This window comes from Suricata suricatta, chromosome 8 (genome assembly GCF_006229205.1).
Source record: "Suricata suricatta isolate VVHF042 chromosome 8, meerkat_22Aug2017_6uvM2_HiC, whole genome shotgun sequence".
In the NCBI taxonomy this organism is placed as follows: domain Eukaryota; kingdom Metazoa; phylum Chordata; class Mammalia; order Carnivora; family Herpestidae; genus Suricata; species Suricata suricatta.
In genome coordinates, this window is record NC_043707.1 from 136620435 (window position 1) to 136645072 (window position 24638).

General features: G+C 59.4%; 1 protein-coding gene across 1 annotated transcript in view; it reads right to left on the reverse strand.

Moving 5' to 3' along the window:
- Window positions 1-24638, reverse strand: part of CAMTA1 (calmodulin binding transcription activator 1) — a 481480-nt gene that overhangs the window by 91954 nt on the left and 364888 nt on the right. Inside the window, exon 4 of the mRNA XM_029949848.1 lies at window positions 13504-13657. Coding sequence (XP_029805708.1) covers window positions 13504-13657 — 154 coding nt within the window. The remainder of the gene's footprint in view (window positions 1-13503; window positions 13658-24638) is intronic.

The window sequence follows — 24638 nt, forward strand, 5'->3', positions numbered from 1 at the left end:
TTCGCCTGATTGGAGAACCGTGAGTTCTGTCTTTACTCTCTGTGTCTCCCTCTCCTGCCCCCTTTTTCTCTCCCTCCCTCAGGAGAAGGACCCTCAACGATTCTCCGCCCTGCCGGTTGGTCAGGGGGCGGACAACTATCCCGGGGGATGAGCGGCCGGCCATCGGGTTACGCGGGGCTCAGTAAAGTAACGCGACACTGAGGTCGGTTACGACAGGGCTCAGTCTTTTTTTTCAGACAACCCCCCCCCCCCCCCCCCCCCGTGTGTGGGTTCTGATGTGCTGGGAAGCCCGCCAGGCGCTCCCTTCCTTGTCCCGGCATCTGCTCAGGTGCTTGTCTGGCTCTGACGAGGCCTGTGGCCCTGCTCTCAGGGCGCTGTGGATTCCGGTGGGTCATCATGAGGGGATGCGGGCTTACTGAGTGGCTTCTGTCCCCCGGCCAGCTGAGCTGCCTGGAGGGGAGGTCCGAGGGGTCTGTTCAGAGCGCTGCGTGAGGGGTATGTGCAGGAGGGTGGGTGCTGGGGTTTCCAGTCCACCTTCCGCTATCTCGGGATCCCTGGGGGAGCTCTCTGGCCGCCCCAGGAGGTCTGCGATCCTGCTGGCTCAGGCCCCACCTTGTCCCCAGGCAGCCGAAAGGGAAGGCCCAGGCCAGGGCTTTGCAGACCTCATTACAGCTATGGACCCTTTTCTCAAAACCCCCCTGCCTGGAAATCCAGTGTGGAAGACAGATAACAGCAGAAGGAGCCCATCAAGGCACTGCCCTGTGCTCGTGCCCGGGACCTCTTGGCTGAGGATCTTTTCTAGACTCCTTGTTTTCTAGAGAGGAAAGCAGAGGCTGGGGTGGGGTGGGGTGGGCAGAGCATGTCCCCACCCCTGCCCCAGCCCAGAGACTATATTTCCTTGGTTTGGGGTGGTGCCAGGCTTTATTTTTTTTAATTTAAAAATTCTTTTAAGGTCTTAAAATTTATTTTTGAGAGAGATAGAGAGAAGAGAAGAGGAGAGGAGAGAGAGTGAGAAAGAGTGCAAGCAGGGGAGGGGCAGAGGAAGGGAGACAAAGAATCCCAAGCAGGCTCCAGGCCCTGAGCTGTCAGCACAGAACCTGACGTGGGACTTGAACCCACAAACAGTGAGATCATGACCTGAGCCGATTTCGGACCCTTGACTGACTGAGCTCCCCAGGTGCCCTGCCAGGCTTGTTTTTGCTTGTTTGTTTGCTTTTTAGGCTCCCAGGAGTTCCTCCCGGGCAGTCAGGATGGTGAACACACAGCTCGGTCCCCAGCCTGAATTTCGCAGGCACTGCAAGTCTGGGAGGGGGCGGAAGCCCCCTCGGAGCCCAGCACGGCCGCTCCCACCCACAGCGGACTCACTGCAAAGGCAGATTCAGGTGTTCTCAGGAAAACCCCCACGTGGATCTGAACTCGGCTCTCTGGAGAGAGGCGCTGCGGGCACCCCCACAGGGCAGCCCTGCTCTGGCTCCTGGCTGCGAAGCCGCTCCTGGTCTGGAGGTCTTGGTCTTGGGGTGAGTGGGCTGTTTTAACCCTTGAGTGGCGGGCGCCCCTGCTGGAGTCTTCTGGCCTTTCCGACCAGAGCCCGGCTCTGCGCTGAGTTGGGCGGTGCCCACCCCAGCCCTCCTCTCCCGCCCTGCCAGGCGGGCGCACTTGGGGCATTCTTTTTGCCTCTTGCTCTCCTCCTTCTGTTGTTAAGGTTATAAAATGAAAACCCAGTGAAGGGTGACAGATTGCAAGCAGAGAATTTCTGGATGCTTAATGCAAATTGCCTACTGTCTTGGCACATCCAATATGCAGATTGCATCCCTCCCCCTCCCGTGGGGGCGGGAGCGAAGCCCCCTCCTCTGAGCTGGCGAGTTGTTAGTACTGAATATCAAATACTATCAAGACGGCTTTTAACATGTCATGCTCTGCTTCCCGACACGTAATGAATCAGCGGGAAAGGAGATTTCTATGGGAAAAGAGCGTTTTACGAAGGGAAGGTTAATGCACACGTGGCTGGCCTTCTGTCCCCAGCGCCTCCCTCTTTGCAAAAGCAGCAAAAAGGAAACTGCATTAAAAATACACTTGATGAAATGTAAGGTCATGACCTGGGGTGTGGGGGGGGCACAGAAGGAGAAAAGGGAATTCCCAGAAAAAGAACCTCCGTGGCTCCGGGTCACGTGTGTCCTCTCTGTTTGCTAAGTCTTGGTGGAGGGCGCCTGGCTCCCCCTCCCCAGCCATCATGGCTCTCTCCCTCTGCGGCCACCTCTAGTGGGAGGAGCCCAGCTTGTGCGGAATCCCAAGGTGGGGGAGGGGGGGGCCTGCCTAGGGCAACCCACGCACAATCCCTGGGGTGGTCCCAGGGAGGCTGGGCAGGGGGAGGTACTACAGGGGGAGGAGGCAGGTATGGGCAGGGCAAGTCCAGAGTGGCCAGGAGGGCCCCACTTTCCACTGGAGACTGGGGTGTTCAGGGTGCTCCTGTGGGTCCCCCAGAAGCCCACCTGCTGCTCTGGGACCAGCCACTGGCTCTGGCTGGGCTGCCCGCAGCATGCCCTGCATGAGGACTGCCCTGCAGAGCAGGGGCTAGGATGGCTGTCACAGGAACCCCCTCACCCCCTCCAGCACTGACCTGGCCTCTATTCAACACTTACCCTAATTACCCCCTGCACCAGGCAGCTCCAATCCCACTAATATGAATAATCAAAATGAAATCAATGACAACAGCATGTGGCCATGCTTTGGAGAGTATCTTCTGATGAACAATTTGCCCAAGAGGCGGCCAACCACCGGGAAGAGAGTCATTGGGATCTGGGAGGGGGGGTTGTGGGCTCATGGCCACATGGGGCTGGCAGCTACCCATGGCCTTGTGGGTTATGGTTGCTCCCGTCCAGCCTTGGGGATAGGGGTGGGGCAGAGCTTTGGCAAGGCCTGTATGGACAGGATTGTGTGCCCCCAAATTCTTAGGCTGAGGCCCTAACCCCAACGTGACTGTGTTTGGAGATAGGGCCTTTCAGGAGGTCACTGAGGTGGAATGAGGTCCTAAGGGTGGAGATCTGACCTGATAGGACTCAGGTCCTTGTAAGACGGAGGGAGACACCAGGAGTGTGTGGCACACCGCAGAGGCCATGTGGGGGCACAGTGGGGGACAGCCGTCTGCAAGCCTGGAAGAGAGGCCTCACCACAAATCAACCCCACTGACACCTTGATCTTGGACTTCAGCTTCCAAACTTCCAGGGAATTAATTCCCATGGTTGAAACTCCCCAGTTTGTGGGGGTCTGTTGTGGAAACCCAGGAGCTTACTGGCAGGAGCCCCAGAAGCCCCAGGAGAGACCCATCCTGCCTGTGCACTGCACACTGTGTGTGTGTGTGTGTGTGTGTGTGTGTGTGCACGCACGTGCGCATGCACATTCAAGAGGCCCTGAGATCAGGGACTTCCCAGAACCTGGCACTGTGCTCGGTTCTTTACATGTTGACCACATTGCAAAAGGACATGAGTGCCACTATCACCTGTCCCCTCTGGAGCTCTGATGTGGACGGGGCACGGGGCAGTGGGTCTCCGGCCGTGGTCCCAGAAGCAGTCTAGCCAGCAGGGATCCTGGTATAAATGCTCATCCCCAGGCCCTACCCAGACATATCGAATAAGAAATTCTGTCGGCGGGGTCAGATCTGGGTGCTAACAAGATCCGTTTCAAGAACATGAGGCCCAAGACGGAAAGTTACACGACTCGTCCAAGGTCACACAGAAGATAAGTGGGGAGGGGGAGGCGTTGCAGAGTCTGGCTCTTCCCACTGAGCCTCCTGCCTCCCAGGGCCTCGCCAGCCTGCATCCTTCCAGGGACCAAAGAACGGCTTGAAGGTTAGTCAGTGGGCGGAGGAGGGAGAGCTATTCTTTAGGAGATTGAAATTCCCTTCTGCTCAAAGCTGGGCTCGTTTCATTTCTTAGGGACAGGGTGTCCGATTCCCCAGGTGGTGACCATGCAGGAGACCCTGGGACCCGGAGCTGGGGCAGGTGGCACCCCCCCCCCCCCGCCCAGCCTGCTGCCCATCCTGGCCATGGAGGGGGCCAGGCGGGCACCCGGGCAGGGCCATCAACCCAGGGCAGGAAGTGGGAGGTGGGACTTGCCATGGACCTGCTCCTGGATTGGATGCCAGCAAGAGAGGGAGGGGTCCTGTGTGAGAAGCCCGACCCTGCATCTACACCTGGGCTGCCGGGGTCCCCAGAAGCCTGCTTGGCCTGGGTTCTCTTGGCGCACTGGGGTGCGTTTAGCGAACGTTTTTACAGAAGACAGGAACTCACAGAAACACTCCTCCCAGAGAATGTGGGATTGGTGGGGACAGCAATAGGGTCTGATGCAGGGGTTCCTGGCCTGGATTTCCAGTCATCGGGGGTGGAGTGGGGAGGGACCCCACTGATTACAGACTGGGGCTCCCGGGGGCGTGTGTAGAAGCTGCAGATGGCCACCCCTGCCATGGCGACCCTGAGCAGCTGTGGAACTTCGGGAAGGGGAGAGCGAACCATCGAGCCCACGTCCCGGCCAGCTGTGTGGACCGTCGAGCCCCACGACCCGGCTAGCTGTGTGGACCGCCGAGCCCCACGACCCGGCTAGCTGTGTGGACCGTCGAGCCCCGTGACCCGGCTAGCTGTGTGGACCGTCGAGCCCCGTGACCCGGCTAGCTGTGTGGACCGTCGAGCCCCACGACCCGGCTAGCTGTGTGGAAGAAGAGACTGTAGGGAGCAGGCAGGGACGTGCCAGCCTGGGGTCGGGGGCTCCGGCTGCTTCCTTCACACACGTGTGCTCTTAGGAGGATCTTCGACTTCTCATGGCCTCAATTCCCTCACGAGTAAGCTGTATGCTTCGCCTGACTGCATGTCATTGTCCCCCAAGGGACTTTAGAGACATAAGTGAGACCTGCACCCAGGCTTCTGATTTGATGGTGTCATTAGGAGCTCTGAGGCAGGCCAGGGCGACGGACCCTGAGACCCCCTTTCTGCTCAGAAACTTCATGCCTGAAGGCTTTGGAGAGGGGCTGGGCAGAGTCGGAAAGGAGGACTCAGAAAGCCCCTCCCCCCCTTACCCCCTAGCAGCTCCAGGAGCTGGTGAGAGCTGCCGCCAGTCCCTGTTTGCTCTGCGGGGCAGAAGCTTCTAGAGGTGTGACAGCCATGCTGGCTGGAGCTTGGGCCACTAGAGCAAGGGCACAAGCAGTGGTTGCTGAGCACATTTGGTCTCCTGGGCACGGGAGGAGGCTTCCTGGGGCTGTGGCACACAGGCGCCAAGGGGGATGTTGGCAACACGGAGAATCACACCCGGCCGCCATCGCTGACCAAAGGGCTGAGGAGGGCTCCTTCCTCCTTCCCCCCAGGGCTGGGCTCATTGAGGACCCCTGCCCAGGTACTCAACTCTCAGACCCATAAATAGGCTGGCCATTTAGCCTGCCGTCCAGACCGGTCACCTCGGAGGCTGACGAGGTGCTGGGGTCATCTGGCTGCACAACGGTATAAACCGGGCCTCTCCCAGGCGGCCCTGGACCGTGGCCACTGTGCTTAGGGACCACGTGATGGAGGCCGGCCACGTGCCTCTGGCGTGAAGGAGTCCGTTCGGATTCCTGCAAGTTGTTGACACGAAGGCTGTTTCCATGGCAACAAGGTCAATGGGACCGAGCCGGCTCTGAGAGTTTCGTCTTGACTGTGTTCTTGTCGACAGGAATAAAGGCCCCCGCTTCTGATTTCTGGGTTCAACTGCATCCCATCTTCATTAGATTTGAGTTCTCATATCCAGACACCCACATGCTGTTCCATTTCCCCACCTGGCCCTCAACTCTGTTCTCCTACGGGTCCTGAGGACATTTCCAGAATCTCACTGGGAGGAGCAGGGGCTGAGCGGGCAGGACTTTGTAGTCGTGCAGGGATGCAAGTGCCGAGTCCCCAGGGAGCTTGGAATCCCTGGTTCTGGAAGGCTGGGGATTGGGGGCATTAAGACCCCTCCCCTTTCGTCTTCTATGTGGGGGACACCTTTCCAGTCACAAACATGCCTCGGAGAAGGGCGGGGGTGTGAGAATGCAACACTTCGGGGGGGGGGGGGAGGGGGGGGGAGCCGGTCCGAGCTGTCCGTGCCACACAGGTGCCACACAGGGACGGGCTCCCTGAGCACTTGGCCTCCCAGGGGACCTCCAACCTCCTCGGGGGCCCCCGTGACCTAACAGGCGGCCTGGGCTGAGTGTTTCTCTTCAAAGTGGGTCCAGGAGGCGGCTCTGAGGAGCTGGTCGGAGGCCCTCAGAATCTGCCCGTTGGCTCAGTGGCACGGTTGCCGAGGCAGGGAATTCTCTGCGCCCCGCTAAGAGTAGGACCGTGCCCTGCTGCCCAGGCTGGGTGGCGACATCAAAGCCCAGTTGGCCAGGAGAGAAGCCCCAGCAGTGGTCCCACATCCAGGGAGCCAAGTGGGTTCTGGAATCTTCTCCCTCCTGTTCAAGGTGAAGCGCAGACCGTCTCCCAAGGCTCCACTCTGGTAGGAGTGACCGCCTGTCTGAGCAGCGCCTCCTCCAGGGTCCTGGCGGTGGGGGCAGGGACCCCGTGGGATTCCAGATGGCTGTCATCTTGCTTCTTTCCAGATCCTGGGCTGTAAGAACCCTGGGATCAGATGCCTCCTTCTCGCGTCTGGAGGTGGTACTGCACACGGGGCGGCAGGTGCCACTCAAAGGGTTAGTTGGCTCCTAACCGTGTGTGCCAGAACCATCGAGACTCAGAGGGAAGTTGAAAATCTGGAGATTTTAATATTGGCAATGAGTTCTAAGTTTAACGAAACCACCCCCCTGCACCGGGCAAGGCTCTGTGGGCTCCGGGTGGCAGCTGGACACGGGGATGCGGGTGGGCCTCTGTGTCCTCAGCACGGGCACCGGGATACATCCCTGAGCGAGCGCGTGGAGTTAGGGGATGGCTACCACGGAGCCAGGATTCTGCGCCCAAGCAGCCAGGGAGAGCCAGGAAATCAAAAGAAGTATTTCTCTTTTAGTTTTCCTACTTGGGGGCTGGATCAGCTAAACACAATTTAGCCTGAGGGAGAGAGGCACATTTGCCAAACAAGCCAGGATCCTCTGAGCAGAGCAGGGAAAGGAAGCAAACCCCAGTGACTGTGCCTTTGATGCCCACTGTCTGCTCTCCCCTGTCCTGGGGTGGGAGGGGCCAGGAAGACAGAGCTGGCAGAAGCTGGGGACTTAAGGGGGCCCCCTTTGCCATTCCCCACGCCGGTAGCTCCCTGACCAAAGGGACAGGCAAAATGGGCAGGAAAGTCTTCTCCAAGACCTTCCGAACTGTCTTGAGCTTCCCTAGTGACTTCAAATCCTGTGGACACAGGCAGGGAGCAGGGCGGAACTTTCCAGATCTCAGTGGCCTGGAACTTTCCAGTTCCATCCACTGATGAGTGTCCCGGCTCTTGGGGACAGAGCTGCCATCATAGGCCCTGGGCCTGCCATGGGGACACAGATGTGCTTCCGTTCATGGCATCTGGGGTGTGTCTCATGAGTTCAAGTTCATGAACATCCAGCAAGACCCCATTATGTACCTGGCTCTACCATGAAATCCAACCCAAGGAAACTTCTGGGGTAGCATATCTCAACCGAGAGCCTATGGGAAGACTTCACTGGACCACCTCGACACCCGATTCCTTGCACATGTTCGAGATTGGCCCTGCCTCCAGGGCCCCCTTCCCTCCCACGCAGATTGGAGAACCGTCTGAGGCTCGAAGAGGGCCACGGCCCCAGAAGGGTTCCGACCCTGATCTCCACAAAAGGGATCCTCGGTGGGCCTCTTGCTGGGGCCTGCTTCAGGATCTCTCCAAACTCATGAGACTCTGACCCCGACTTGTGGAGTCAGAAAGTCTGAGGGGCTGGGCCGGCGGGGAGGACAGAAGCCTGCCTCCTACCCATCTGCCCAGGTAGCCTCCGTGCCGACTGCCGCTCTAGGCACTGAGCCCACATCTCCGCCCAGGCTTTGCGGGCCTTGGAGTGCTGGGTGGGGAGCCACGCAGCTCTGGGTCCTCTGAGCCCCAGGGATGGGCAGCCTGGCCGTGCCCAAGCTCATCCCCGACTCCTGGTCCCTCGCTCCTGTCCTGAGAGTGAAACTTTAGAGAAGGGACAATGGAAAGTGCTTCCAAGTGAACATTTCTCACCAGAAAGAAATCCTCCAGCTCTTTCTTGCAACAGACTCCCGTTCTCCTGGCTGCTTCCTGCCCCCCCGCACCTCGGCAGCTACGGGAAAGCAGCACCGATGTGACTTACTTTGCTAACTGCCTCGTAAAACCCACAGACCCTGGCCAAGACTGGGGGGGGAGGTGCCTTCCTTGTCGGGGAGAAGCTGCCAGCCCCTTGGTCTTGCTCCAGCCGGTGATGTCTCATCAGGATAGACTGAGTCAGAGAGGAAAGGCAGTCACGGTGCCTCTCCCTGGGGCCCCTTCTGCTTGTTCCAGCCTTATCCAGAGCCCAGCGCCCCTGAGTCACAGAGTAGACCCCAGATGACCTCCCATCACATCCCAGACAGCAGGCCCCCAGTCGAGGTGGCACAGTGCCCCACGTCCCCTGGCACCTGACACCTGCGGTGTGCGGGGGTTCGGGGAGACTGGCTACTGCAGAGGACTCACATCTCTGAGCTGCTCTGCTGCCACAGACCACCAGGTGGCGCTAATCGACCAGGAAAGGGGGTCCATGCTGGGCCAGGAAAGGAAAGCCTTTGTTGATTTTACTTCTTGATATTCTATAATCACCAGGATTACAATCTAAGCAAAAAAGCAAAACAAATAAACACCGCCCCTCTTACTGGATCTTTGGTCTTTGTCTGGAAAATTACGAGAAAACAACAGATGCACTGATTCTACGACCACGGCTTGGGTGTTGAAAGAGTGGAGGCACTCAGACAGGTGGGGAAAGGGGTGGGGGGTCTGGACATGGAGGGTTCTGTTGGCTGCAAGTGGGGGCGGGGGTGAGAAGCTCCTGGGAGAGGCAGGTGCCTGCTCACGAGCCCACTGCCCTCCAGCCTCTCTTCCATATCGGCTACTCTTCAGAGGTATGGGGTTCCCTGTCTCCAGCCACTCTTGCCTGTGCAGTGTCGGGGGCTTGCTGCAAAGGTCGTGTGGGTGCAGGCCCTGGGGCTTTGCAGGCTCCCCAGCTAGCCCTCCCATTTTCCACTCAGAGGTCTTGGGATTCTGGGAAGGCATTCGGAGTAGAGCCAAGCCCAGAGGGGGCTGGTGGGGCCGCCTGATGATCCCTGAGGCCATGGAGGTCTTGCTTGGCGATGCAGCGCCACCTGGCCAGCCAGTGTGCGCCCCTGAACGTGACAGCTGGGGCTCGATCCCTCTCAGGCTAGGCCTACGGGCTCAGCTTCAGACTTACACCCTCAGCCCTCACGCTGGAAGGCATAGCCTCATTTACTGCCAGCTGGGAAGTGGGGGCAGACCGGTGTCCCCCAGGCTGCCAAGGAGTGGGGCCGGGTGGAGAGCCACGGATGCTCCGAGGAGCACCTCCCTCCAAGGGCCCCATCGGACTCCCTGTGGGCTTGAGTAGGGCCCGGAGTGGAAGGTCTGGGCACAGCGGTTCAGAGCCACTGCGGTTCTTGGCAGCCGAGGACCACCGAGCTAGCTTCCCACCAGGCTTGCAGGACGGTGGCACAGAGCTGCTGTTCTCCACTCCAAGTTGACTCCAGGAGGACAGCCCTCCACCTGCCCGGCCCTTGGCTCACACTATGGCAGAATGCCAGCCCAAAGAGCGTGCTCCCTCAGACCAGCTGCCCTGGGACAGACCCCAGACTTTCCGGGAGGAGACACGGTGAGCTTCAGATCGGGTTCACTAGACTTCTATAAACTCCAGCCCTCAGATGGGACCCTAGGCAGTCATTCTCAGGGCCTTGAGCTGAGCTGAGCGACTCCAGTTGAGGCCCTGCACCCCAGGCTGAGCTCAGCTCCACTCAGCTCTGAGTGACTCACACACAGAAACCTAGTCCCCAAAGTAGGTTAGAATGGTCATGCTTAGCAAGAGACCACACTTCCCAGATTCCTTCGCAACCAAGAATGACCAAATTCTGATCCATGACATACTAGTGGAAGTGTTACGTGCAACCTCTGGGCCCTGCTCTTGAAAGGAAGAAGCTTGCCCTTGACCTTGTCCTCTCTGCTTCCCACTGGTTGGAACGCAGTTGCAATGGTAGGAGCGGGAGCAGCCATCTTGGACCATGAAAAGGAAAGCAACATCCTGGTTGGCAGAGCAATTGGCTGCAGGGAGCCTGGGTGGCTGATCCCCAACCCTGCAGGGGGTCCCATATCAACCTTGAACCGCTATGTGCACGTGAGATAGCCTTCTCTTTGGTTTAAGCCACTGTTCTTTTGGTCTTTGTCATAGCGGGACCCATATTCTAATTGCCACAGAAGGGAACAGCAAAAGATAGGAAGCATCTTTGGAAACATATTGGGAATTCTTATCAGACACCTTAATTTTCACCCCACCCCTGTCTTCTTCTTCCTCATTTTTTTTTTCTTAAATTCTGTGAGAGGCATCCGTCACATGGCCGATGGATGGGGAAAGCCCCCACGAGACCAAACAGCACAACTGCACGAATCCAGTTAGGGTTCCCAGCATCAGTTTGTCTTAGAGGCCAGCGTTTGTGAGGTTCCCAAGGTCCGGGAACAATGAGCCCCCCGCCCCCCATCTTGCAACAGGTGAGGCGAGGGCTGCAGATCCGAGTTTCCCTTCACCACCGATACGCACAACGTTTTGATTAAACCACTGACAGTTCTGCTGTAGGGCAGAGAAATTTGGAAACATCAGGAAATCAAACTGTGAAGTCTTTGAAGGAATGTGATTTATGTGAAAATGTGATGAAGCTAATGTGTTTGGCTCCAGTGCCGGGTGGCATGCCTGATTTTGGAGCCGAATCTGATGCCGTCTTGGCTCCCGGCGCACCGCTGCTTTCCCCGGGCACGGTGCGCTGGGGCCCCATGCGTGTTCCAAGGCTGGTCACATGTAAAGCTGCTGCTGGAGCCTGGCTTCCCGGGCCGTGTTTCCAGGCTGTGCATCCATCACCGGGGCCGTGCACACACACGCACGCTCAGTAATGGCGTGCGGCTCTGCCCCCGCCCCCAGACACACGCGTGAGCCAAGTGTTATTAGATTTACGGGGAGTTTGTTGTAGTTTTACATAATTTTCTTGATGCACTGCAGACTGTCAAGCAGGCGTTCATGGCTCCCTCCAGTTAAGCAGCAGAGGCTGACTCAGGTCTGCTTTGCACCCCCTGGAGTTCATGGAGCTTAATCCCCTTACCCCTAGGGACGGTGGTGTTCCTGTCCCACCCGGGCAGGCTCCTGTGTGGGTGGTGGTGTGGGGGAGGTGGAAAAAAGGAGCAGACAGAATACGAGAATGGGGTGGCTCCCAGGACAGGGGGCCTGGGTGTGCTAAGAGGTACTCGGGAGGACCCAGGCCAGAGGCTCTGACTGGGGAGGCCACCTGGAACGGCAGCTGTTCCCCCAAGCATGCCCCCTTGGCTACCCTCTGGCTAAGGTGGCCTCCGGAACTTCCCAGGAACCGGTGTGAAATAGAGGCCGCAGCCCCTTGGACCTGGGTCTGCAGAGGCCCGGGAGCTGAGCTGGGCACTGTGCACCTTGGTGCAGACACTCTGGATTTTTTTCTCTCACTGGGGACTGGGGTGCAGAGGGTGAGCGACTGGCCTGAGGTCCCCTGGTGAAGCAGTCACAGAACCAGGAGGTGCCCACCTCCCGGTTCCCCAGCTCGGACTGCACGGCCCTGCCCAGGTGGCGTTGGCGCCCACTGTTAGCAGAGCCCTGGCTCTGGGGAGGAAACCCAATGTTAAGTGCAAGCGCATGTAGACGCCCCTTGGTACTGAGTCGGAGGGGCGGACAGGCCAGCCTGACGCTAGGAACCTTGGTGCCATTGCCCTGACCCCCAGACCCCGAGGCTGGCCTTGGAGGGCACCCTGGAGCCGCTCTGCCTCCCCAGGCCTGGACACTGGGGGCCTCTGTCCATTGCTCAGGCCCTTGTGGGGAGTGGCCCAAAGCTGGGCCCGGATACTTTCCACTCAACACTCAACTGTCCCACAGATATTCACAGAGGGCCTTTCCGGTGCCAGTGTGATGGGGGGCCCTGAGGGACGTGGGAACGGGAGCGATTGCTGGGGGTTAGCTGCTGCGCCCCCCAAGTTTCCGGGTGTCCTACAGAAGACTGAAGAGGCTAGAGGGGCCCTGTCTGGTTAGGTGGCCGGCTTCAGTCTGATGTCTTCCTGGAGGTCCTGTGGAACCCCGGTGGGAGGGGGGTACGAAGCCCAGCCAGTAGCGGGGGCAGGGCCTACGGAAGAGGCGATGTGTCTGGGGTGAGCAGACGGAGATGGGGAGACTGACCCACCCTGGGGACATCGGAAGCCTAAAACAGGACGGGTGGGTCACACCTGCCGTTCAGGGGGATTCCACGGGACACGGCCTGGGCCCCGGAGGCCCCTGGGCATCCTGGCTCTAGATTCCTGGCGGCAGGGAGCAGGGCCTGGGCGGCTGGGCCGTCGGCCTATTGGGGGTCTCCCTTCCCACACAGACCCCTCTTTATCGCCTGTCTCCAGCCCACTTTGAGACTGGGGGGTAACCGCCAGTCTGAGCCCTGAGGGCCTCTGAGGAGTGGCTGGTCACTGCAGATGCTCTCAGGCCGCAGCTTGGATACGCCCGGTGATGGGGACACTCACGGCCCCCCGCCAAGGACGTCTCACTTGCTCTCCGTGTAGGGTGCCTGTTGGCCTCTTCCCCGCAGCCTGCCTTCCAAGGGCAGCGCCGATTCTGAGGGACTTGGTGACCTCTTCTCTGAGGTCCTGTATGAGGACACGTCTTTGCCTTGAATCTCAGAGGTCAGTGTTGCAGAGCTCTCGGCCGTGTGCTCTGGACGGGTCTTCTTGGGTCTGGCAGACCCATGTCTGTGCTTTCTGAGCCTGGGCAGCAGGCGAGGCCATGGAGAGCATCCCCCAGCTGCCCGCAGAAGCAAGGCAGCGACCGTTGCCCAGCTCTCCAGACTCACTTGGAGTTCTGCACCTGACAGGTGCTCCAGAGAACATCACTTTGCTGACAAAATGAAATCTGGCTAATTCCGGTCATCTGCATGTCACTCAGTCTGGGAGCCGGAGCCGGGGCCTCCCCGTGCCCAGGAGCAGATGGGCTGGGGGCTGGAGGCAGGCCAGCCCTGGCCAGCCCCTCCTCTGTCTCCAGACAGCCATGGCTCCCCCACCTGCGGCCCACGAGACAGCAGTGCAGGGCTCCTCGCGCACAGGGCCCTGTGCCTCTGAACCTCACCCTGGCCGTCTGCAACCTGGGGCTAACCTTCTGTGCCCTAGCGGCCGTGGAGGGGGCTTGGAAGATCAAGTGAGAGTAGGGGTGATGCTTAGAAAAGCGACCTTCACTGCCGTCCATGCAGGGCGGCCCCAGACCCCTGCCCCGCCTGCTGGGTGCCGGCGCCGGCCCCGGGCCAGGTGGCCATGGCTACTCACACATGGGTTTCAGCTGCCCGATGAGCTCCTCTTTCGTCCATTTCGCCCACTCCTTCTTGTCGGTGTTGATGGAGCAGAGGATGGGGCCGCACGGCTTCCCGCAGTCCTCAATGGCTGGGACGTTCAGGTAGTGCACCAGGACAATGTCGGGGTTCTGCGGGGAGAGCACACAGACTGGCAGCATGAGGGAGGCATGCAGCCCATCCCAGGGACCCCTCAGCAGGGGCAGACAGGCCGAGCATCCCTACACCAGGCTTCCTTGACCTTGGACCGCTGACATTTGGAAGCGGATCATTCTCTGCGGTGGGGCTGTCCTTGCACTGGCTTCCACGCACTGGATGCTGGGAAGCCCCGCCCCCTCTCCAGCTGTGTCTACCGGCAGTGTCTCCAGACGTTACCAATTGTCCGCCCCGAGGGACAAAATCACCCCCAACTGAGAACCACATGGGCTGATTTGCATGTAACTAACACACGAGGCTACACACATCTCTCGTCTCTCATCCGGGACTTTATGCCAACAGCTGCCCGGAGCACTGGCCTCTGCTCCGCGCTTTACATGCACTTCCTCATCACAGAGCACTGACGTCCACCCCAACGGGCATCAGTCATCACAGCGCACTGACGTCCGCCCCAACGGGCATCATTACCCCTTCCTCCCGGGGCGTGTGCGGAGTTCCCAGCACCCCTCTGCCCTTCAGCCGGTGGGCTTCTCCCTGCACAAGCAGCCCCCTGAGCACGTTCTTTCTGGGCGCCAGGAGGCGGCTGTTGCTCAGAGCCTCTGGAAACTTCTCCTGCAAAGCTGTCAAAGAACGCTGTGTGTGGGGACCGCACTTTGCCCCCAGACGGTTCTATGGCAATGGGTCAGCCTCTTCCCACCGGAGTCTATTCAAAATGCCCTCCATCCCTTTTTGCCCACCACCGGCTCTGATAGCGACACACCAATGGGACTTGGTGGGGGGACAGCAGCTTCCCTTCAAAGAGCATGCGCCTTCCGTGGCTTTCGGTGGCCTTCCGGAGGCAAGGCCATTTATTTGGGCACATCAGTCCTGACAAGTTTGTTAAGAAAAAAAAAAAAGAAAAAGAAAAGAACAGCCTAATCATATCACTTTATAATGCATCTGGGTAAATCCAGAAATTTTCTTCTACCCCAATCATAAAGTATCGCTTAAACCGTAAGGAAAGCTATGACAATATATCAAGATGCCCCAGGGGACCAGGGAAAAAGCCACTTGGAAGGCTCCATCCCATGCTTTTCCCCAGATCTGTCCCCTCCGCTTTTTTCCGAGTGATACCCGACCACGCGTCCTGGGACCCCAGGCAGGGAGGAACCTGGGTCTATGGCCGCCCTTTGGGTTGTGGTCAGAGCATGCATAATGAATGCCTGTGTGACTCAGTCAATGCGTTCATAAATAAAGACCCAAGTCTGCACCATGACCAGGACAACAGGGTAGGACTGGCACAATTTAAAAAGATTTTCAATAAGGGTTGAAACAGAGAGTTTTTTTCTTGCCAACGCTCAGTTAACCAGGAAATTAAATCAACACGAACAGGAGCCTTCTCGTTAATGGCAGCTTTTCTGGATTGCGGTAATCATGCTCCTTAATAATAATGATAATCCCTGACATCGGCACGGCACTTTATTCTTTTCAGAGCACTTTCCAGCCATTATCTCATTTGGTGCCCGTGCTAGCTCGGGAGGCCGGGCCGCCGGGCTGGGCTGGGCAGGGCTGGGCAGGGGGCCCTCCGTCTACACAAGCAGACGGAAGTGAAGTTGTGACTTGCCCAAAGCCGTGGGCTTGGCGAGGGACAGAGCCCGGGCGGGAAGCCAGGGTGCTGGCTCCAAAATCAGGTCCTGCCAGGACATCTGGTGGCCCCTTTTTGCTGGGTCTAAGTGCTTTCTCACATCACATTTCACTTTATACTTGCAGTACGCCCACGAGGTAGGAGGGTTGGGTAGATGTGTTATGCTCATCACCGGAATGGGGTCACCAAGGAGAAATGGGGTGACGCACGCAAGTCCCTGCCCTCTATTCTCGTACAGACCCCAGCTCCCCACTGTCGTGTCTGGGCCAGGTGGCAGCACCAGCCACTGAACAGGAGACGAAAGATCAAAGGTCTGCGGGGGCCAGCCCTGGTCCCCGTGGGAGCGAGCCAGCATGTCGGCCACCTGTGAGATGAAAGGGCCACGATTCCTGCCCCCTAGCCCCACTGAGCTCAGCCTGGGTGCCCGGGGGAGGCCGTGGGGGGCCAAGGCGTGGGGAGGGCAGTCCCACAGGGGCTTGGGGAATATAGAGCCGCGTTCAACATGCATCCAAAGCCCAAGCTCGTGTGCTAGATTGCCTGGGACGCTCCACTTTCAGGAATCTCGGGCCCCCGTGGCCTTTCTGCATCACCAGCTTCCATCTGTTTTCTGAGGACAGGCACAAGGGTCACGACCTCCTCCAGGAAGCCCTCCCTGATACCCTGGGTACATCTACCACAGTAGGATGGAGGCTTGTGCCTTCATGGTCTGCGTGCCCCTGCCTCCCCCTTCATTTCCTCAACCACACGGACAATGTCTGGCAGTGGCCGGTGCTCATTTAGCATTTGTAGAATTGAATCAGGCTGTCTTGGGGCCTCCCATCCTTCCGCTTCCCAGACCCGTGTCCCACCGACATCTGGCTCCAGTTTTCTGGGTCTACAAAGGGCAGAGAAATCTTTCCAAAAATGCATTCCTAGGAGGCTAAGAGGCAAGACGGGTCCTTCACCTTTCCTGGGTCTACTCTTTGAGAGTTTGATGAAGGCTGTGGACATCCCACTTCCATTCCTGCTTCTGACACTGCCTAAGGCACATCAACACTGCATTTCAGGGGTTCGCAGACTCCGTGGGCCGTGCACCCCGCACCTGTACCTACCACCTTCGGGACTCGAGATCCACCGAGGCCCCCGTTGGATCAGGAATATGCCCAACGTGTAGGTCCCCGTCCTGGGAGCCTTCCCCCTGGGCCCGTGCTTCTCAGCGGCCCCGCCACAGCTGGGGAGAAAGTGCCAGCCCCGGAAGGTTCAGGGAGTCTGGGCTCGGGAGCAGGCGATGCAGAAGCAGGCAGCACCTCGGTCTGCACCTTCAACACACACTCTGTCCTCGGGCCTGGGGTTCCTGCTGCTGAAACTCCTGCCCTGAATTTTAAGTGGTGACTTCCCGGCGTGGGCTGGCTTTAAGACACAGAGTGATTGAAGTATTTTTGGAAATTTGGGGCACACGTCGCTTCTTGGCAACATCGCGATTTTATTCATTAGTTGTACATTTTATTGAGCCTTTTTGGCAGAAAAATATATTAGCCATAGCGTCCCAATGCATCAGCTTCATGGAGTGCTCATAACAGTGTCAGATCCTGGCCAAGAGGCGCTCTGCTGGCCATGCGGGCTAGGCTGGGGACCCGCTCACCGTGCCCGGCTCAGGGGGGACCCCGCCGAGGACACGCGCTGGCTCTGGGTGCCCCCGGGACTCGGTTCTGGACCGGTTGGGAGCCAGTGTGCCTTGGTCTTCACTGGGCTGCTTGCGTGTTTCCCTGGGGCTTACCACCCAGGGCAGATGGTGCCGGTCAGGGGTCACACCAGCCTGTCCAGAGGTTCCGCTCTGGGCTACAGGGCTGCCATGGGCATGCTTGAGGCCGCCCCCTCCCCCAAAGACAGCAGGACCCTGAGGATGCCCTCCCTCCCCAATGTCAAAGGCCTGGGGAAGGGAGCCCTCGGGGTGTGGTCTGTGGAGGGGAAGTGGAGGCTGAGCAAGAGTCTCCGAGAAGCTCCAGAAGCTTCTGGAACGCACAAGGGGTGAGGCGATCCCATCCCTTCCTCTGGATGCCTCATCTGCACGTGGAAACGGTGTCCCCGCCCTGCTGGCCAGGCTGCCGAGCCACCACAGGGGCCCCTGAGAGGTCTGAAGTCCCCTCTGGACCAACAGAAGTCCTGCTCTGCTAACCGCCAAGGGCCACGAGACCAGACCCCAAACCAAACCAAACTCTGACACCTCCCCGGCAGAATGACCAGAGGGCAGATGCAGGCACCTGTCCGATTAAAGCGCATGCCTTCTCCCAGGGGACACTCCACGGGCCTCCCAGCGGGGTCCCTGCCCCCCCTCCCCCTTCGGAGCGGCCTCTTCTGGCTTCACGAGCATCATATTGCCAGGATTCCGGATTTCTCTCCCCAGCCCCACGTCTCTGCTTGGCTCTGGGCTCACATGTCCGACTGCCTTGTTGGGGCTTCCAAAACACCCCGGGCCCACGTCCACCTGCCGCACCTGGCCCACCCGGGCCTGCCCTCCCCCAGCGGTGCAGGTGGAAATCTGGGGGAGCATTCTTTCTTCCTGCCTCCTCCCTCTTCCTCCACAGCTGGTCAGCCGGGGAGCTCTGTCATTTCCCACCTCCCCGGCCTCCTCACTCCCGCTCTGGCCTCGCTCCCCACCAGCTCTGACACCAGCAGCCGTGCTCCTGTAATCTGGGCAGGCTCCCTGGCAGAGGAAGCCCATTCCCTGACGCGGTCACAGGGCACGTCCTGGCCGCACACTCCCCGCTTTGCCTATTCTCGCCCCGGCTCTTCTCTGGCTGATGTGCTCTGTGCGCACATCCTGAAGACTCAACGCCACCTCCTCTTGGACCCCGCACTCCAGACCCCATCCAACGAGCGCCCACTTTCACCGTCTCGGCACACCTCACCACTTCTCACTTCTCGTTTCTGAGCCACGACAGCTTGGCCTGATTCCCCACCGACGGTGGCTCCCCGAGCCCGGAGTGGGGCTGGCAATCAGCAGGTGCCCTGCCGCTACCCACTGCGTGCCGAGGGTGCGGGTCAGCTGGCCCGGGGCACAGAGCGCAGCTGTCTCTTCCCCGGTGATGCAGCATTCGGGACCCACCCAGGAGACCCCCAGGTGTGTCTTCCTGAGGGACACACAGATGGAGGGGCAGGAGGAGGAGGGGGAGTCGGGGGGGAGAAGGAGGAGTCTTGGAAGTGGGGTGGTAGCACCTGAGGGGGCCCAGGGGCCCTTGGCCCCTTGACTGAGTGCCACCCCAGTTTTTATCTGAAAATATTCTGAAAAGGGAAAGCTTTGCCAAAGTCACACAGGCTCTTTTACTGCAGGACTTGTCAGAGTCTTTACGGCACCCTGCATAGGAGGACAGCCTCATAGGTATTGCAGTAAACAGGCTTTCTGAGCTTTGAACATCAGCCTGGGTCCCTCCTGGGACCCTAGTGTTCTCAGAAACACAGTTTGGGAACCACTGATAAAATTCAAACCCAGAGGAAATGACTGTCAGCAGCTATTGGAAGACAGTTCCGCCCCCCCCCCCCCCCCGCAGTTGCGTGGGTCTCTGGGGCATTGGGGTTTCAGAGGCCCAAGAACTGCCACCTTCCCCCTGGGTCCAGCCTTGGCCTGGCCCGAGGCTCACCTGGTACATGAACTGCTTTCCACCGAATTTCTGAGGAATCCCTGCCCGGATTTGGTGCCCTGTCCACATGACTCTCCCCCTGTCCGGTCGCCATGGCCAAAGCTCTTCCCTCAACCCTCGGTGGGGTTTCCTTTAGGAAAGATGGGTGTGGGGGGCAGCGGGGGCTGCGTGTGGGCTCGTCCCTCCTGACCTGGGCACCCCAGGCCACTGGGGCTCTAGCGGGAAGGGGGGAGGCGGACAGGAGATGCTGGCCGGGCAGTGGGGAGAAAGCATGATCTCCTGTTTAATCTTCTTAATGCCTGGTGCTGGGATTTGAGAGAGGGAGACCGCTTGGACAAGAAAGCGTTTCCGCTCCCCGTGCGGGTGGCCGCTCTCCAGCCAGGGCCCCAGCAGTGACACTTGTGATCCGGATTAATCTGCAGCAGCTAAAGATTTCTGGACCCTTGTTCCCTGGGGCGAGCAGGTGCAGCAGCCTGGAGGGCGCGGCGGGGGGGTGGTGGTGCCCACAGGCTTCCCTAGTGGGGACCCCGCCATGGAGAAGCCCACCCCCCTCCACGGAGGACTGGACTTCGGGCCGGGGCTGGCAGCAGGAGGGAGAGGCAGGGGAGGGGAGGGGAGGAAGAGGGAAAGAGAAAAACAGACCAGGAGGCACAGCAGACATGTGGGAGGCCCAAGCTGGTGGCAGCCACGGGTGGGTGGGGTGGCAGAGACTGGGGAGGGGTGCCAAACTGTCTCCCAGGCCTCAGAGAGCTCCCACACCCAACCCGGAGCCAGAGCCCCATGGCTCCTGCACCTTCTGGCTTCTGAGGGGCATAGGGTAAGGTACAGGGCCGGATGCTCCTGTGCGGGTCGGCACTTGACCTGGCCGAGCCTCCGTGTCTGCCCTTTAGGATAGGGGAGGAGTGTGACTGGCCTTGACCTTGTTGGTCAAGAGAGGTGAGGCCCTGTGGAGCTCAGGATGGGCTTGACCCACAGCCAGCGCTCACATGCATGGACGCCGACCTCACTGATTTGAACACGGATTCAGTCAACCTGCGGTTTCAGGATGGAGGTGGGGTCCAGTTTACAGGGGGAGCTGAGCCTGCCTCTGCTGCACACGGAGCCCCAGGTTTGGACAACAGGCCCTGGAATGGGCTGAAGGTGCAGTGGTGAGCTCTCCGCCAGAGGCCCACCTCGGGGCCCCATGCTGTCCAGAGCCAGAGCCCCGGAGGGGGTGTCTCCTGTCCTCCTCTGGATTCTATCCCCTGCCTGGCGCCAGGGCCCCCCCAGCTCCCTCTGCCTCCATGGGAAGGAGGAGGCGCAGAGCCAGCACCCCTTCTGTGGAGTAAGCAGGACAGCAGCACAAGAAGTGGTTAAAAATGCAAAAAGCTGTTGGTTTTGATAAGGAAAAATGCAGCCGCAACATCTGTTTGACTCTTGTTTGCAGCTTCATCAACGCTAAGTGGTCGATAAATCAGAGTGGCATGGCGTTCCGTTTCTTCTGTGGCTCAGTCATTAATCTCGTGCCAGTTCTCATGAAAAATGAAGGAGAGAGGCTGTGTGATAGTGAAAACGTGTACATTACCCAGAAAGTCATAACAGCGTGTAATGGTGCCACACACCTCCCCACTTGCCGCTGGTGCTCGGGGGTGGCCCCGCGCTGCGGCCCGGGGAGGGGGCCGAGAGTAAATCAGCCCCGCGTGCGCCACAAGCCCATTCTATTATTGCATCTGTCATATTAGCACCGTTTATGCAGATTCCGAAAGCCCCGCAAGCCTGATCTGAAGAGGCAGAGCCTTCCCTGTACCTGGGTGCTTAATGAACGAGGTAGATGCCCATAAAACAGGAATGCAAAGCCGGCAGAAAGAAGGGCAGGATTTATTAGGGAATGAATAAATGATGATACCAGGCGGCTCAGGGCTGGGGTGTCACCACACTGCAAGGCAGAGAAAAATCCTCTCTCGCCGGTGCTCCAGTGGCCCTGGGCAGCCTGGCACCTGTCCTCTGCTCTGGATAGGGCCATGTCTCCATCACAAGGGAAGCCGGTCATGGAGCCCTGGGCAGCCTCCAGATCTATCCCCTCTCTTCGCCACTGAGGGCTGCCAGCAGTCTGGGGGAGGGTCGTGCTGGCTGTGGGACTTGCTCGAAGTGTGCTCCCCAAGAAAGGGCTGGGGTGGTCGGGCACTGGCTGCCCGGGTCTCCTGCCACCTCCCTTCCGGTTCTCTCTTCCCTGCTGCAGAGAAACCTCGTGTGCAGAACTGCCGCATTTTACATCATCTCTGCTCCTCGGGAGGCAGGAACAGGCCTGTACCCCCAGCACACACGGCCCTGGTGGGCACCTCTGTCTGTAAAGATTGCTTTCCGAGTGTCAGCTGTGTGGGACCCCACCTCCAAGCCCCCCTGTCGGTCCCTCACTTAGTCCCATGGTGCAAGTGCTATTGTTATGTGATTCAGGGATGCAGACTGTCACTGCTCAGGATGTGGTAGCTTCATCCGCCCTGGGTCCTGTGCTGCCCCTCAGCCTGGCCCCCGAGGCTCCAGGGGACTGGCCACGAGAAGGGAGGCGTGGAGGACTGTGCATTCAGCCTCAGTGCCCTGGGCAGCAGCTGCCCGGTTAGTGTCCACGGCAGAGCACAAATGAGTCCGGGGGCCTGACCGGGGCACGCGGGGTGCCGGGAGCTGATGGGGACAGGGGGGTCCTGGCTTCTGAGCTGGTCTGTGGGGAGCAGAGTTCCTGTCCCCACAGCAAGAGCCTCTGCAGGACACCCTCTATGTTCAGGCAGAGTGCAAGGTGGGGCAGGGGGACGGTAAGGAGCTGAGCAGGTGGTCCCCAAAGTTGGGGGTGGTTGAAGACACAGACACAGAGAAAGGAGGGGGAGCAGGGACAGAAAGAGGGGTCTTGGTGCCCAGTAACTGGTGAAGGTGACCATGGGGGGCACTCCCTGGGAGCCAGGCCCCACACCGGCACTGCGTACCAGGGGACAGACAGCTCTCTGCATCCTTGCGAGGGCTCGGCAGGGTGGGGGACTCGGGGTGACGCCCAGCCAGCAGGCCCCATGTGGGGCCTCTGCACCCTGCTCCAAGTGGGGGCAGAGGCCGGCGGCCCCGGGGAAGCCCCCGTGCCCCTTCAGCCAGGCTGCCCTCATTAAGCCAGCGCACACCAGAGGGAGTCCGCGGCCACAGCCCTTCCCCACTTCGGAGGGAGGCTGGGAGACTTAATTAGTTAATGTGGGTAAAGTGGTCTGAAGATGAAAAACCCTGGGTAATTGCTGAGTGCTGCTGCTGCTGCTGTTGTTATTACACAATTACCAGAATTTTCCAGTCGTGGGAATAGACTTAAACAATTTCCACCTGGTGCGCAGTTCCGGGAACCGTGCTGGCTCAGGGGCCGGCCGCGCTGCCCCCTTCAGTCCGCAGGTAACACAGAGGAAACCGTGGTGGCAACTCGTACCCGGCCGGTCCTGGCCACATCCTGCACACCCAGGGGACGGGACAGGGAGAGGACTTCCCATTCTCCCCGGAAAAGATAAAGATGTGTGTGCTTCGAGAGGCGCCAAGGATGTCACCTGCCCTGACTTTCTGGAAGCTTCTGAGAAGGTTGGCTCCACAGGCCCCTAGAAGGCCAAGCCATCCTGGACAGCTGCTGCCGTGGGGAACATTCTACTGGGCAGCGAGAAGCCGGCCACTGGCCGTACCGTGCGGTGGTCTGTGTGAGCAGATTTCTGGGGTGCGGAAGCCGTGGGGTTCACACTGCCTCGGGCCCGGCCCTGCCTTATTTGAAGTCATTACAGACGATCTGAGGGAAGGAATGCCCAACAAAATCTCATTTGCAGATGACACTAAACTTTGATGGGTGGCCAAGTGCCCATAAAGTGCCCCAAGTTTGCGATCAGTCTGGAGAGGGCCTTGTCAGGTTATGTTAGTGGCTGCAGAGAGACAGACGGAGCCCATGGTAGGTGGTGCGCAAAGCCATGAGCTCGGGGAGAGTGAAAGAAACTGGCCGTGGAGGCTGGCGGGCCCGAGTGCCATCGGCAAATCCAGGGAGACCCCTGGGTTTTGCGGACGCCACTGTCCAAAGTCACCACTGAGACCAAAGGACCAAGCCTGGCGAGCCCGACCCACCAGGGAGCAGGAGCAGGGGCAGCAAGCACTCATCAGGATGGACCATGATCTGGAACAGTGAGTGCAGGGGCGAGGGAGGAAGGGCAGTGGCCCCAGGAAAACAAAGGTGAGGATTTTTCTGGCCAGAAAGACAGGAGCCAAGAGGAAACGCAATTTCAATCTTTTAGGTCAGAAAGGGAAGAGGTGAATGGGTGGAATGTGTGCTTTTTTCCCCACCAGATCCCCAAATGCTAAGAATAAGGGTCCCCCTTGGAGCGCAGGAAGGTAATTTTAGCACAAACTCCACACAGCGGGCAGTTAACGGATGAGACTCATTATCCCCAGGGGGACATGGGCTGAAAAGTAGAAATAGATTTTTTTTTAAATGGGCACTCTTAGCTCCCGGGTGGTTGTGGCGGCGGATCCGAACATTGGGGGTCATGGGGGTCATGTCTCTGGGACCCAGGGCGAAGGGGGTGCCCATTGGGCGGGGTCCAGGGCTGGGGGTGGCAGTGGGTGCTCAGCGTGTCCCTCCACACTAGTCCGGGATTCAGGCGGCGGTCCCGCTGCAGCTGGCAAAGCCCGAGCTTGAACGAGACGGCTGGGTTTTCTCTTGCTCTCACCTTGAACTCATTTTTGATTTATTATAAGTCACAGCAAGAGTCCCTCTGGCCGGCCCTGAGGTAAGACGCCTGGGACCTTTCGTGGGGACACAGGACTCTAGGACAGGCATCCCGCTTGGGGTCTGCGGCCCTGGTCCCAGTGGGGCCTGCGGCGGGGAGCAGTGGCGCTGGTGGCCTGGATGCCTGGGGCTCGGGTCTCCAGAGCCGCTGGCCCCTCCCCACACCTCTCTCCTCCCGGAAGCCACACCCACAGGCCATGTAGCTCCCGGTTCACTGGGGCCCCACGATCCCCTTCTCACCAGCCTCTGGCTGAGACTTGGTCATGTGCTTCTGGAAGCCTGGAAGCCCAACCCGCTGCCCTCCCCTCTCTGTCCCTTCCTCTCCAAGGACACGTGGCTCAGTCTCGCTCCCGGGGCTGGTGTGTCTGCTCAGAACCGCGCCCCATTAGGCAGTGAGTCAACCCCATCAGATGACAATGGCATCAAACAATCATCCAGTCAGTCCTCTGACGTGCTCTGGGGCCCTTCCTGTCCATCTGCTCGTCACAAAGGCTCTGGAGGACGCTGGGCACGCGCCTCCGCCACTGTCCCCACTGGCCACATGAGCCCTTCTGAGAAAGAGGTGCCACGTAATGTGATCAGAGCCGCACGGCTAATGGGAGGCAGAGCCGAATAGAACCCTACTGCATTGGCGTTCTTGTGAGAAAAGTATCCAAATGTTCTTTAGGGAACAGACCTCTTCTCTCTGCCTCAGTCCAGGGATGGAACCCGTGACGCGGGCTGGCCAACTGGACCCCACGCTCTCTGGGTCATGGTGACTGTCCAGGAGTCCCAACAAGAGGCAATCAGAGCTGATCCCTGGACTCGGCTGGAGCCTCTAGGAGGCAGGGCTGCTCTTCCCTGCTGGACCCGAGCCTGCGCTAATGAAGCCTCGTGCTCCTGGGAGCCATCTCTTGCCGCCAGCGCTTGGAGGCCAAGAAGGAAGCTGATGTGGCGGCAGAGCTGAGGGAAGG